The sequence below is a fragment of the Symsagittifera roscoffensis genome, chromosome 2 (genome assembly GCF_963678635.1).
Source record: "Symsagittifera roscoffensis chromosome 2, txSymRosc1.1, whole genome shotgun sequence".
NCBI classification, from domain to species: domain Eukaryota; kingdom Metazoa; phylum Xenacoelomorpha; order Acoela; family Convolutidae; genus Symsagittifera; species Symsagittifera roscoffensis.
The window spans coordinates 37,706,145-37,721,262 of record NC_087063.1 but is presented as its reverse complement, the minus strand read 5'-3'; the positions used below and the strand labels follow the sequence as shown (position 1 = coordinate 37,721,262).

Genomic DNA, 15,118 nt, shown 5'->3' with positions numbered 1-15,118 from the left:
TCCTGGAGTTTCAGTAACAGTAAATTGTGGATCTGGTAAGGTGAAAGATAAAATTTATTGCCGTTGAAAGGTTTTTTTTATTATTCGGCCTGTCACGCGATTAAAAACTTTCATAGCAGTTTGAGATATACCTGATTTCTGGTTGGGGTTTCATATCATTGAGATTGTTGTTTACTCTTGACTTACAGCTATAGTTCGGTATTCTCTCTTATTTGATTTCTCTCTTATTTGAAGTGATGCTTAATTTTGCTCCTGTTGATTTTCATATTTAAAGCAATGACTTATCGCATGGTCTGACATGCAACACCTTTTGCAAAACCTTGGATTATTTTGTTTGTTTATATGTTCATCATCAATATAAACTCACTACTTACTGCAAAACTTAAGTCTTTTGTAGCTAGGTGATCTTTTAATTGTTGCCAAGTTGCGAGCGGATTCTCATTTACGAATTGATGTGCCATTTGATATAAGCCGGGGGAGCTTAAGCCTCGTACAAATAATTCCATTTTCTTTGCTGTACTTTGATCATCATTAAAAATCCGATTGAGCCATCGACGTTTTTCTGGTGTGCTTAATCTATTTATGTTGTTTTTGAAAAAATCCTCAGGTTATCTTTTTTTATGTTTTCTGTATGTATTTATCTTCTATACTTTTATTCGTGATAACCTTGAGCGGCCGGACCTCTTACTATTGAACCAAACAAAAGCTTTTTGTCTGTTTTCATATTCGACCTGATCAACACCTGGGCCTGCTGGTCTAGTCCCTAGGGAAAAAGCTATCTTTTTCTATAATAAACCAAGAAAATCTCTAGCATCTTTGTTTGGATCTAAGCCGGTAAGCTTTTCGAGAGCAAAATCTGGATTTGCTACTACGTTTGCCATTTCTATTTAAATCCATTTAAATGTTTGCAAATAATTTAAAAAGGTTTGGATGTGTTGTGTACTGATCAATTATAAGGATTGAAATAAGTTTGTGAAATATTTTTGTGAGGTTTAATGTGTTTGATGAGTATAATTTTTGTTAGACGTAATATTAATGCTATGGGGTCGGTTGAATTTTTTCCGATGTCTGGGGTTTTGCTGCAGGAAAGAATAGTTAATTCGTAAATAATTTTGTGATGATGTTTGGATAAGTTTGTGACTTGATCCTTTGGATGTTGGTAATACACCATATAAGATAAATATCTTTTTAATTTTAGTTTAAAATTGAATGCTGTTATATTATCGATAACACTTGGTCATAGCAAATTACACCATTTTGAAGACATTAGTTTAGTTTTAGATAATCTAACAACTAATAAAATTACTACTTTTTACGTAAAATGAGTCCTGAATCTGAATAAAATTCTTACTAATAATTTTCGATACATCAGATTTTATTACGGAAATTATCTTTAGTTTTTTATAATAAGTGTTAACTTTTTTTTAGTCTGTGTTTGGGTATAAGATGATATTAAAAGCGATTAGAGAGGACACAAATAATCGTTCTCGTATAAGTAAATAATTTAAATAATTTGGTATTTTTTATTTGCTGAAGTATTGTTTTTTGCTGAAGTGTATCGTCACAAAAGAGCGTATAGTTCGTGTTTTTTGTCGTTAAGTTGTTCTGATAGAAGACTAAAATGATCTTTTTCAGTGTTAGTGATCTAGCATATGATGTTTGTTTTCTAATTTGAGAGTTTGTTTTCTTATTTGAGTTTTAAATTTTTTGTGTTGACGTCAATTTTAGAATGTGTTGACATTATTTTTTGATGATGAATATATTTTTTTTATTCAAAGTTAATTATTCGTTCAGTGTGTATCAAACTATTGATTGCTTTTTAAGATTTTTGATCATCATCAAAGTTTAATAATAATGGATTAAAAATATATATATATAAACTTGTTTGATTATTGTTTTAAGTTTTCTTTGAATTTTTTAAATTTTTGTGGGCTGAAACCCTAGCTGAAACCTGAAACTTTGTTTATGTGAAATTTTATGATGCCTTTGTTGTGATTAGCAATATAAACATATTTTTTTGAGGTTGTCACTGACTTAAAAACTTTTTGTTGACTGGAACTATAATTTGAAACCTAAAACTATAGTCACTGAAATTGAATTTTTCTATATTAGCGTTGACCAAAGGCTTTAGTATACCTTGTTTAATGTTTATCGTGCAAAAAATTTTGGGAAAAACTAATCTTTCGATATCTTAAATCTAGTTTTTGAAATCTCAAACCAAAAATCCTTAAACTCTTTCAAACTCTATTCATTAAAAAATCGGTTTTTGAGAGCTGGTCTAGTGTAAAATAGACTTATGAACAGGTTTGTAACATCAAAATTACAACTTTATTTGATGAAATCTATGTTTTTTAGGCTGAAACTATGAATTTTAGAACTGAAACGATGGTATGATCATTTGGTTTTGAAATTAAAAATCTAGGTTGATATCTCTTTTGTATGTCTATTCCAGCAATAAAATTAACAAAAAGATGAGAATTTCAGCTTGAAACATTGGTTTTAATTGGCTGAAACTATAAGTTTGAGGGATCAAACTAACACCTTCTGGAATTTTTTTGAGTTTAAAAAATGCTAAGTGCATTGAGGATTCCTATTATCTATCTATATTTCACAAAAGTTTGGCTTGGAACGCAATAATTTTGTGTCTGAAACCAAAAACACCAGTTCTGAAACATACGTTTCAACCTTAGGAACCAAGTTCTGAAATCGGTTTGGTTGCTTTTGAAACCGTTAGTTTTCTCTAAATAATCAAAATTCCACGTTCGGAGCTCAGTTTGAGACCGAAAATTAAGTTTTTGTGTTCTGAAACTTGAAACTAACAAGTTAGCAATTAAGATCAAGTTTTTGACTTCTGGCATCCAAATTTGGTTTTTACTAGTCAAACTTTTGCTTTTTACCCGAATCCGTTTTCAGAAACTTAAAATTTTGACCGGAATCTAATTTTACTTTAACTGAAACATTTGGTTCTATAACTGAAACCTAGACTGAAACCTAAATTTTTGGCAGGTAAAAATCAATTTTTTAGTGCTTAGGCTATTATATAAAAACTTATTTATGATTATAAAATTGATGAGTTAATGTTTTAGGTTTAGTTTTTGTTGTGAAACGTAATATTTTTGTGCTGAAACTAAAACTTGGTGTTTGGTTCTATGTGGTTAACGTTTAACATTGGTTTTAGTACGTTTTTTTATTCGTTGTATATCCAAAGCGTCATAAAACCAATGACTGAATGAAAAACACCCAAATCTGTTCCTTCCTACTTCGTTTTTTGTTTTTCCTCCCTTAGTTTCAATAATTGGTAGCTTTACTGATGAATGAGTTAGTTGTAAATTACGTAAGGTGAGTAAGAAAAAATTAGTTTGAGGAAAATTGAGGATAAGCCTCGACAAATGATGAAGGATTAGAATAAAGTGCAACAAATGAGGATTGTTGGACATATAAGAGATGAAGAGTTCAATTTTTCATACAATTTAGGGTACTCATAGATAGCACATAGGACCACTTAACCCCCTTGAGAAAAGTAAGAAGATGTTTAATAAGTTTTTGAGCACTTTGTTTGAATAAAGGATTTGGCCAATTATAGTGATAAAAAGTTTAAACTGAGGTTCCGGCATGTATTTAGTGGATTATTGGACAAAAAGTGTATATCCTACTAACGGATTTAGGCAGAGAACGACTCTTTCAGAAATTTTTAAAATTAATATAATAAAAGATAATAGTAAAAATCATGAGCTATTGTCAGTTAGAAAGCCGTCTATATATCCTCGAGATGGAGGAAAATCGTGGGTGACTGTTAGCGTAGGTTGTACGTTTGACAAGAACCCTACTAGGAAGGTCTGTCGATTAAAAGAACAATTAAATTCTGTTTCTATCGAAATACACCCATTGTCTTTAGCTTTTTGAGGTTAAAAACTAATCTGAAAAATACTCACAATCCGAATATGATTATTTTTTTGAGTTTAAAAGCTGTTTCGAGTTTGCTGGAAGAAGAATTTCTTAAGGAGTAGTTCTCTGCTGCGGCAGCACCAGTTTTACCAAGCGTTCATTGCTGGTTGATTGCTTAGTAATCTAGCCTAACTTATAAAACTCACCTTAATTCATCAATTTTTTTGACAATAGTTATAGTTTAATAATTTAGCTAGAAAAGAGTATGAATTTATATAATGGATACTTAAATATAAATGGTTTACACAATAAATGAACAACTGTCTTTGGTGCCAATAGGAATGTGGTCAATACCTAGTTTTTACATCTAAGCTAACACCTCGTTTGCCTTTAGTCCGCGTCTGGATTGCTGATTGATTTGTCCACCCAATGCTTCTCAGAGTATTGGGTCATCAGTTCGTTTAGATCCGTGTTGCTGCCTATATTTTTCGGGAACCTATTTTTGGTTCTCTCAAAGTTCGGGAACTTAGGTTTTTTCACTTCTCTCAACAACTGCTCGGCCAAATCTAAAATAGGAGTTCAGTTGAAATAACAGTTTTTTGTGGATCTCTTTTTTGGTATCGGTTTTTTTTCTAATTATGGTAGAGAAACCGTTAATGAATTTTGAAGTCTTAAGTATCAACTTTTAAAGTCTAAACTGTTTTTTTTGGAAATTCCATTCTTTTTTTTGATAAACTCCTCGCCATCTCTGTGACAATGAAGGATTCTATCAATTTCAAAAAAAATATCAAGGCGATGCAAAAATTTAGTAGAAAAATTGTTATGGACATAAGAAAGATCCCATTTTTGACCATATGACCCCTATTTTTTTTACCATTTTCTACTCTCCAAAACCACGCTGCTGATCTATTTAATGATTTCAATCCTACAAACAGTCAAGATGAAAATATCTACCTGCATACGCGAATTTTCTGCATTGCCGGAAGGGAAGCCGCTAGTGACTTGGAAAGTTTCCAATTTCAGGGATTTTCTTTCAAAACAAACCTACCAGCTTTGAGATTAAGGACTTTATCGAAAGGTTTTAGGGAACTCCCTGCATAATCAGCTGCTCAATAATTTTGAAGGGGGGTGCGCTATACATATGGAAGAAGTCAAAACATTAATAAGGAGCTCACTATAAACTTGGAAGAGTTAAAAATTGCTAGGAAAACTGAGTGAAAGCTGGAAAACTAAGATACTTTTCTGCATGGATAATGCTTTGACAAAACTAGGCTCTATAAACGTTATAAAATAGAAACTATTTTATTAGAAAAAAAAGGGTAGTAATTTTTTTCAAATAATTGTGAGATAGGAATTTTTCTTACTAATTTCTTATTTTCTTTTTTCAGTTTATATTTTGAATTTTTTTTTCAACCAATTAAAAATTTTCAGCTGTCACAGAGTACATTGACTAAAACCCGTAGGCAAAAAGGCTCTGTTGTTACATGAGTTTCCTGAAAGTCTCAGGAACTTTACAGAGGAACTTTTGCTGATTTCTAAAAATTCACCTGAAGTTTACCTGAACATATAACACGTCCAAAGCTATATGACAAGATTCGTCAAAATTGAACTCTTATTGTCTCCAAAATATCTTGGAATCGCTAATTACGTATAACTAAGAAATGCATACATTAAACCCGGTATATAAAACTTCTTACATGCACTAATTTGAAAAAAAAAATCAAACCTGTTTTTTGGTTTTTACCATAAAGAAGCACATTCAATTCGCATGGCGATTTTTTTTTAAATTTGCGAAAAAAGTTATAAAAAAGTTGTAAGATAGTGAAGTTTCCTTACAAATCTTATGAGAAGTTCTAAGACTTTTTTGAAGGATGTTCAACCCGGGAATAAAAAGGTTCCCGGGCTGACCAAAAATACTAGTCATACAATTTCCATTAACGGAAAAAAAGTCATACACTTTCCATACAATTCCATTTGTACAGAAAATTGCATGAAAGGTCTATGATTAGTATTTTTTCATATATGAAAATTGTATGATGCTAGTTTTTAATTGGTTGAAAGAAAAATTCAAAATATAAACTGAAAAAAGAAAATAAGAAATTAGTAGGAAAAATTCCTATCTCACAATTATTTGAAAAAAATTACTACCCTTTTTTTTCTAAAAAAATGGTTTCTATTTTATAACGTTTATAGAGCCTAGTTTTGTCAAAGCATTATCCATGCAGAAAAGTATCTTAGTTTTCCAGCTTTCACTCAGTTTTCCTAGCAATTTTTAACTCTTCCAAGTCTATAGTGAGCTCCTTATTAATGTTTTGACTTCTTCCATAAACCAAAAATATTGATTTTTTTTATTTTAGTTTCTGAAAATTTTTTGGTTGTGTTCGTAACCGAGCACAAATGACATAAACCTTGATTACTCAAACGTAGTACCCAACGGTTTCGCCGTCTTGCATTAAAAATACATTGGAAACAGCCTGATATACAATATTGTTTGTGAACTTCAGACAAATAATATAACGAAAGTAATGAACTTTTAAATTTTGGCAATAATTTTCAAAGATGATTATTTCTAAAATTTGAATTATTAAATTACCAGACATTGATCAAGGCATACAAAAACATGTCATACAAAAGAAAGAGGAGTTTTAAGCGTTTTTGAAAAAAGTTATGAAGAGAAAAGGAAAAGAATCCAATATTACTATTTCCAGGACTACGTTATACACACAAAAAATTGAATTTTGCATGAAAAATTTTTTTTTCAAAAAATGTTTGTTTGAATTCGAAAATCAATTTGCGGTTGTAAAAAAAACACAAAAAATTTTTTGGGGGCAATTTCAAAAATACTTTTGTCGTCGCCATCAAAAAAATGAAAACAAAAATTAAAAAAAGTCAAATCTTTCAGTAGTAGCAGCCCAAAAAACGCTTAAATGTTTTGCCAGCAGTTGAATTGATTGCTCAAAGCTTTTTTTTCACAAAAAAAAAGTTTTAAAAAAATTCTAATTAAACAATTTCCATATATGGAAATTGTATGGTTAGCATTTTTTTTCATACCATTTTTTTTTCCTTTTTTTATGAAGAGATACCAATTTCGATACGAAAACAACTATAAAATAACTTTGAAATTCAATTGAACTCATTGAACTCAATTCAATTGAAAGCATTTTTCCATAGACTAAGTGGTAAGTGGGTTCAAGTGGGGGTGAGGGTTGTTCAGGCGAGGGGTGTTCAGGTGGGGGGGAGGTTCAGGTGGGGGGGGGGGAGTTCAGTGGGGTGAAGGCAGCAAAGGGAATTGAAGGGGAGCAAATTTTTGTGATAGGTGTAAATTTTTGTAAGTTTTTCGGAATTGCAATTTGTGTATTTTTTCGCGTAAAATGTGTACAGCTAAAACAAGACTGCTCGTGTAAGGGGGCAGAAAACTGTATTTATTTTAAGGCCAATTGAAATCTTTTTGTTCGGAAAAACAATCAAATAACTTTTTTTTAAAAAAATAGTAAAAAAGTCTTTCCTCTTCCTATTTCTTTTTATCCCCCAAACGCTATGTAAAGTACATAAAGATGTATTTAGCGTCTGTTTTCCTAATAAAAAGACCAATCGATTCGTCTCAAACTACTATGAAATGATTTAAACGCCACTTAAATGATGTTAAACGTGTTATAAGATCGCAAAATATCGCGGGTCAATCATCCCAAATTAACCCAAGTAGCAATTTTCAAACACCATAAACTCCCAAAAACATCACAGTTGATGTTTTTATATTTACGTTTCGGACAACAATATCTATCAAATGGTATAAAAACTTTCGTCAAAAACATTTATCTAAAAAGACGAAAATTAGTAAATTAATAAAAGTCCCTGCTCATAAATGTTCCGTCATTTTCCTTGAAAGTCATAGCAATAAAAATTGTATTTATTGTTTCAAGTTTTAGAAAAAAATTGAGTTAAACCCCAAAAAAATGATTACACAATAAAAATGAAAAAAATGAACGACGTATTTTTCACACCTAGAGTCTCGTATCGTATTGATAAGACCAAATCGCTGGCCTCAGTTCAATTTGGAATAGAAGAACGAAGAGAGCGTCCTTGTTGTGGAATTCGCTTACAGTTCACAAAAAAAAACAGTTTGGTCTCGTGATGGCGCTTAAATTTAAAAATAATTTCGACAGTTTTTTGTAGAATTATGACGGTTTGAAAATTGGTGTTTTGACTGTTAATTGACGCGCTATGTGTTGCGTTCTTATAACACGCTTCAGACGAGAATTGAACTATTCCAAATTGGACTGAGGCCAGCAATTTTGTCTTATGAATACGATACGTGATGCTAAATGTGAAAAATAGGTCGTTCATTTTTTGTTCCGACTTTCGATACGAAAGTAACGGAATATTTGTGCTCGGGGTGGTTTTTTTTTTCTTCAGACAAATTTCGACTTTTTAACCAGCCTTTTTTGACGGATTTTTGAAATATCATTCGAAAGCTATTGTTGTCCTGAGCTTAAATTTGAAAAGATATTTCACCTGTGACCCTTTTTCGCAAAGTTATGGGGGTTTAAAGATTGCCATTTTGACCAATTTGGAACAATTAACGAGCGATATATTTCGCGCTATTAACGCGTAAGCGGAGATTTAAACCGCCTTAGAAATCGTTCCAAATTGGTTCAAGAAAGCTTATATGCCATAATTGATATAATAATAGGAGCGAAATCTATCTTTTTGTACTTTATATGGCGTGTGGGGGATGATTTTCATTAAAAAAATTTCAAGTTTTAGAAAAAAATTTTCATTCTATCATTTTGTTATTACTGCTCATGAAAACCTCAAAAGGCAGTCGGAACATTCAGGGCTTTGCCCTGATACGAGCAGTCTTGTTTCATTTTTATTATGTAATCAATTTTTTGGGGTTTAAAGCGCAGTTGAAACTATCAGGGCTTTGCCCTGATAAACGAACAAACTTTTTACTATTAACTCTTATAATAGTTGTTACAGCAGGAAGCAGAGCGGGTGACACATGGTTGTTGTTCCGACTTTCGATACGAAAGTAACGGAATATTTGTGCTCCGGGTGGGGTTTTTTTTTCTTCAGACAAATTTCGACTTTTTAACTAGCCATTTTTGACGGAATTTTTTTATATCATTCGAAAGGTATTGTTGTCTTGAGCTCAAATTTGAAAAGATATTTTACCTGTGATCATTTTTCGTAAAGTTACGGGGGTTTAAAGATTGGCATTTTGGCCAATTTGGGACAATTAACGCGCGAAATGTTTCGCGCTATTAACGCGTAAGCGGAGAGTTAATCCGTCTTAGAAATCGTTCCAAATTGGTTAAAAGAAGCTTATTTGCCATAATTGTTTTGTTACAAAGAGCGAAATCTATCCTTTTGTACTTTATATGGCGTGGGGGGATGATTTGTATTTTAAAAATTTCAAATTTTAGAAATAATTTTTTTTTCATTTTGTTTTATTTCATTGAATTTTTAATGTTATTACTGCTCCATAAACCTTAAAAGGCAGTCGGAACATTCAGGGCTTTGCCCTGATACGAGCAGTCTTGTTTTATTTATACGTGTTTTGTTTTACGGATGGTTATGCCTATAGGGTCATTATGAGCAAATAAGGGGTCTGGCATCTCTTCGCAATTGGGGCCTACAGGGGGGCCATTTCATTACTGCAGGCTATGATGGAATGGTGCTAATGGTCAATTCAGAACAGAGAAAGTTGGTGTGGAAACATGCTCTGCAGGTGAATACTCCACATTTGGTTATATAGTTCAAAATTAATGACTAGGCATTTTTCAGTTCTGTTTTCATTACAAAAGCTCCAAATTAAATGCAAGAAACATGGTTTAGTTTATGTGATACAAGCATCAGATTTAGGAGGTCAGACTTAGAAGGGGAGGATATTGATTGTGTTAATCCTCCTCATTTGCTACCTTTTTACACTATCAATTTTGATAGCAACACCCGGAAACTGTCCTATTTCAATTTAACTATATATTAATTGAGGTAAATTAACTTTGTATTTGAAGTACTAAGGCGCTAACCTGCGTTAACCTGCGTTAATGAGCTGAATTGGCACATTCTCAATGAAATCCCACGTCCATTTAAAACGTGAAAGTTGAGAAAAAGATTTAGAGAGATCTGCTTTTATTTGATTTCATACTCGTGCACTTGAACTTGTTGAACAAAACGGAATACAGTTCATGCACTCAAGAAAACCAAAAAATAACACAAACTTCTTAAGTACTTCAAAAAATATATGCGAAGAAACATTTTTGATAGATATTTTTTGATAAGTAATCCAATTGTACAGTGCTGATTTAAATTATCCGGACAAAATGAACAAAACTTGATTTTTCAAATGTGTTTTCCTCAAAATGGGTTAAAATTAGACAAAAAGTGAAAAGAACAAAAGTTGCTTAGAACTTCACCAGAACTAATATAGTGCATTTTATTCTCCGAAGTTCTCAACCAAAATTATACCCCAAAAATGGGTCATTTTGGCTTTTTCAGTTAATCATGAATTACGTTTGAAATTACTTTGTTAATTGATGAGAAATATATATCACAAGAAGCCTCTTACATAGCTAAAAAAGTTCTAGAATTGTGAGTTCTCCGAAAATATGCGTAAATTCTTTAAAATTAGTTTTTAAGCCAAGATGTTGGGTTTTATGTAGTAAGAATGATATTTCTTGACTACTCAGCAAAAATATTTTCTCCTATACAAGTTTTTGGAGGTTTAAATCTTCTAGAACTTTGTTGGGCTATGTAAATGGCTTGTTGTGATATATATTTCTCATCCATTAACAAAGTTGTTTCAGCATAATTCTTGATTAATTGAAAAAAGCCAAAATGACCCATTTCCCATTTTTGGGGTATACTTTTGGTTGAGAATTTGGGAGGCAAAATTGCAAACGAAAAAAATACTAAGTTATTTTTGTTCTCTTCACTTTTTGTCTAATCGTAACCCAATTTGAGAAAACAGCGTTTGAAAGTTCAAGTTTGTTCGTTTTGTCCGGATAATTTGTCCGGATGTTACAACTTTGCAATGACTGAAAGAAGAACCATTGAAAAAACTTTTCCATGGCTCTAACTAAGCTAACCCGCGTTAAATTAAAGCTAGAGTGCAGACAAAAAAAGCAATAAATTCTACCGATACACTGTTTGAAAAAAGTGATAAAATTCTATCGATACCCTGTTTGTTAGCATTAAATCATTAATAAATTTTTAAAAACTTTTTTGACATCTTACACAACGTTGTGACCAGATTTACTCTGAACTGGTAGTTTAGAAGTCAAATATTTTTCTCTGGCCCCAAAAAATTGATCCTTTAATGGGCATATGTTGGATTTCTCGAGAAAAAAAAGTTTCAAAAAAATTCAAAATTTTGTCAACGTTTTTTTTTTGGTGGATCATCACTTTGATATTAGGGAACACTATTCTGGAACAATCTTAGGACCAAATTTGGAACAAAGCTTTTTCATGGAACATTTTTTTGAAAGGATCCACTTTCTGGCGCCCCCTTTCTCTCTCTCAGTTTTTAAACTTTTAATTGTTTTAGTTTTAATTGTTTTTTCTTTGAGTTGATTAACATTTTTAGGACTTGCTGACCAAAACGAATACGGTAAACATAAAAACGCACAAAAAAGGGATCCTTGGTCAGGGGCAAAATCCCTGAGAGTACACCCCCCTGAATCCACTCCTGATCCACAACCGTATTTAGGTTTCATGAAATCAGCAAAGAGAAAACTGTTCTCGAATGTCTGACAAAAGTAGTTAGCAAACCTAGCTTGCTGCGTCTGGGGTATACCATAAGTTTGGAATTGAGTTCCTGAAATGTTTTTACGAAACTGTTCTTATTCAGAATACTGCACCAACGTGCATCGATATCCACGATGACGCCGCTACAATTGCCATGGGAACAAAAGATGGCAGGTAAATGCTACCTTATCCCCGCCTTACTGAATTTAATATAATTCTTGAACATTCCATTAATTTCAAATTTATTGCAATGTCCGGTTGTGTTTCAGTTTGATCTTGGTCAAAGTGAAAAGCAACCAATCTAGCCCCGAGGTGAAAGTGAAAGTTGCTCACGCAAAAATTAACTGCATCAAATTCTCAAAAGGTGAGTCTTCTCGCTTTCCAGCTTAACACTGAAAGCGATATCTGAAAGCGATTTATGAACTGAAAGCGATATTGGTTTTAAATCTATCAGCGTTACAAAAAACATGCAATTCTTGTACCTGAAACAGAGAGAAGTTCAGTTTCCAGGCTTTCATCTTTTCTTAAAGCTAAAAGTTGATCCGATTTATGTTTCCCAGATTACAGTTCGCTGGCCCTAGGAAGCCAAGACGGAAACACTTATATTTTCCGCTCGAAGGATTTCCGTGACTTCGAGAAGACTCCCCCACAGGAGTTGGCGATCCTCAAGGGCGGAGCGGCACAGATTGACGGGGGTGGCGGCACTGGCAGTGGCAGTGGCAGTACTGCTGGCATCCAGACACTGGACTGGTCAGTCCAAAAGAGACAGGGCCAGTACATTATACGTACATTGGCGCAAGACTCTACGCTTAAATACTGTAAGGGTCGTTGCAAAGTCTACTACTCTCTGATTTGCCACAATTACTGCAGATAATCTTTTTATGCTTCTCATGGGCAGGCGAGCTCGTATTTTCACACTTGCTGTTTTGTACTGCTGATTTTGCGTAAGTCACCTGTACAATTTTCATATCACCGACGTCATGCAAAAGACCCGTTCAACTTGTCAAGCGTGCCTTGTAAAATCTGAACTAGTTCGACATTTTGGTTTGAAGTGAAAAAATTGTTCAGAGCGTTTTGCTAAGATACAATTTAAACAGTATTTAAGTCATAATTTTTACTTCATGATAAAATTTTCGCGTAAAAATCGAATTTTGACTATTTTTTGTTACGTTAGATAGTTTTAATTCAGAAAAATTTTGGTGTAGAACAGTGAGATGTCAAGTGATAATAAAGAATTAGGGATACGCATTTGTATAGTTCGATTGCGGATATTGACATTTGGAACACGATTTTGGAACACAAATAACTTTTTAATTGGTTTGGATCCCCTTATTGGTTGGTAGCTTACATCGTGTGAGGAGGGTTGCTGTTGTTGTTGCCTAGGTGCCCGTAGTTTCGCCCCTTTTTTGTCCGTCGTTTGTGGCTTCTTCCATCTCGAGTTGCAAGAAAACCGCTGCCTCGATTGGTTTTTCCCAGAGTGCGTGGGGGTGAGTGTGGTCGGGTTTGCGCTGCATCTGAATAGGTGACCCGTTGTGTCGGTTTCTGAGTTGCACTGTGGGCATGCTTCTGAGGTTGTTTCGTCTAGTCTGTGCAGATAACTTTATAGGAATGGGGAGGATTATTAATTATTAAGATCATTTATCCACGAGGGATAGGACCAACATACGAGTCGTACAGCTCATCACGGCGAACCGCTGTTGTGCCCCTGCTTAAGAACTACGTGCAATTTTTTTTTGGTTTTTTTTTCAGGGCTGGGTAATGTTGTCTCACCCTCAAGCAACGAGCACGGATCATGGTGGGCCTCGAACATCCGACCTTTTGATTGAGAGGCGGAGACGTAACCACTTCACCACTGCTTCCCCGAGTAACCGCCAACTGGGCAAGGGTCCGTCTGGTACTTCTCGATAGTTGTAATTCGTCCTTACTGAGTTTAGGGCCTGGTTCGTCGAGCACTTTGTTGTTGTCCCGGTTGTCTAGGGCGTCTTTGACCTCGTTTGTATGCACTTTTTTGAGGAGCCTTCTGTAGTCCTATTTGGTTATGTGTGTTGGTGGCCCTGTCATCGTCGTCGTCGACTTCTTCTGAATCAGATGTTTCTAGGAGTGCAGTGACGTACCTCTCGTAGCTACTGAAGAGCGTTTCATTCATGTTTCTTAGCGGTTCCGGTCGGTCTAGCACCCTGTATGGAGGGTAATAATTTTTCACGCACACATCATCCATAAAAACTCAAATCTGGACATTATCTACATTGAAAACCATTAGGCAATGAAATCTTCGGGCCGTCTTATTTAAACTACCTATGTGGAAAAAGCCAAGTTTGCATTGTCTTTCCATCGCTGTTTTATACCTACGCTATCTCGTCAAGACTAGTAAGCTTTTCGTTCAGTTGTCACTGCCGAAATTCATCTGGAAACAAAATCCTCAAAAATACAAGCGATGCGTTGTCGCAAGTGTTCTCTGCCGGCTGGTTCCAGCTCGCGCACTTCGCGCTTTTTGTACTCTCGAAATACGTCACGTTCAGAAAAAAATTTCCATTAGCGCCTGTATAATTTTCCAAGGATTGCACGTGAGTTTCTCGGAGCTTCGTTTTGTCGTTTCTGATGACTGAACGTGTCTTTTCTCAACTATTGTTTCTCGGAAGTGTTGATTACTTATTTTCACTCGACTGAAGTTAGTTTTTTGAGTATTTTAGTGCATTTTTGCAATCAAAAACGTCAAAATAGCAAAAAAAAAACTGCAAAAATTTGAAGAAAAAAAAAGAATTTTTTTCTTTTCATTTTTCTACAAAAGAGAGGAGAATCATGTTGGTTTATATATGTCATTTGTTTAAAAAGATTAGGTCAAAAACTTCTGAAGCACACGAAAAAGTTTACCTGTATAATAAGGAATTTTGTCAAAAATGTTATTTGACCGTTTGCACAGTCAGTTGTCAAATGTTTATTAGTGCACCAATACTCCACTTTGTTAAGATCACGGGTAAAGCAATTGTACAGTGTTATTAGTTGGTCCTATAGTAATAATAGTCGTATCATCTGCAAATAAACACACCTTGCTGACAGAAACCGGTTCTGTCGAACCATTAATATATAAAAGAAGCAATAAGATCCTATAATAGAGCATTGTGGTAAGAAAAAGATCGACATTTTGCGCAAAACTGCGACACCCTTTGAAATAGTCATGCGCTCACATGTCAGAATTAAGTATTTTTTACTCATTCTAATCATCCATGTCAAAATTTACTATGAAATTTTTTTTTTACATACTCAAAACGCATTGGCGACATTTTTGGCCCAAGAAAATTTAATTGTTACAGTAGAGTGAAAAAAATTTTTTTGAAACTATCCCTGCATAACTTTTTTTGCGGCGCGTCCAGACAAACGGTGGAAATTCTGCCGGTGAAAGTTTGTTTTGTTTTGCCAAAAACTCTGATTAGAAAAAAAGCTTGTGATCAGCTTGAATTAGCGCTGCTATTTCAAGCACTTTATT

The 15,118-nt window shown here is 33.8% G+C and overlaps 1 protein-coding gene across 1 annotated transcript in view; it reads left to right on the top strand.

Annotated features, from left to right (window-relative positions):
- Window positions 1-12,452, top strand: part of LOC134839829 (echinoderm microtubule-associated protein-like 2) — a gene marked incomplete at its 3' end in the record, with an annotated part of 62,013 nt that extends 49,561 nt beyond the window's left edge. Inside the window, 4 exon segments of the mRNA XM_063855452.1 lie at window positions 9,473-9,616; window positions 11,738-11,808; window positions 11,904-11,998; window positions 12,195-12,452. Of these exon segments, the coding sequence (XP_063711522.1) occupies window positions 9,473-9,616; window positions 11,738-11,808; window positions 11,904-11,998; window positions 12,195-12,452 (568 nt within the window).
- Between the last annotated feature and the right edge of the window lie 2,666 nt (window positions 12,453-15,118).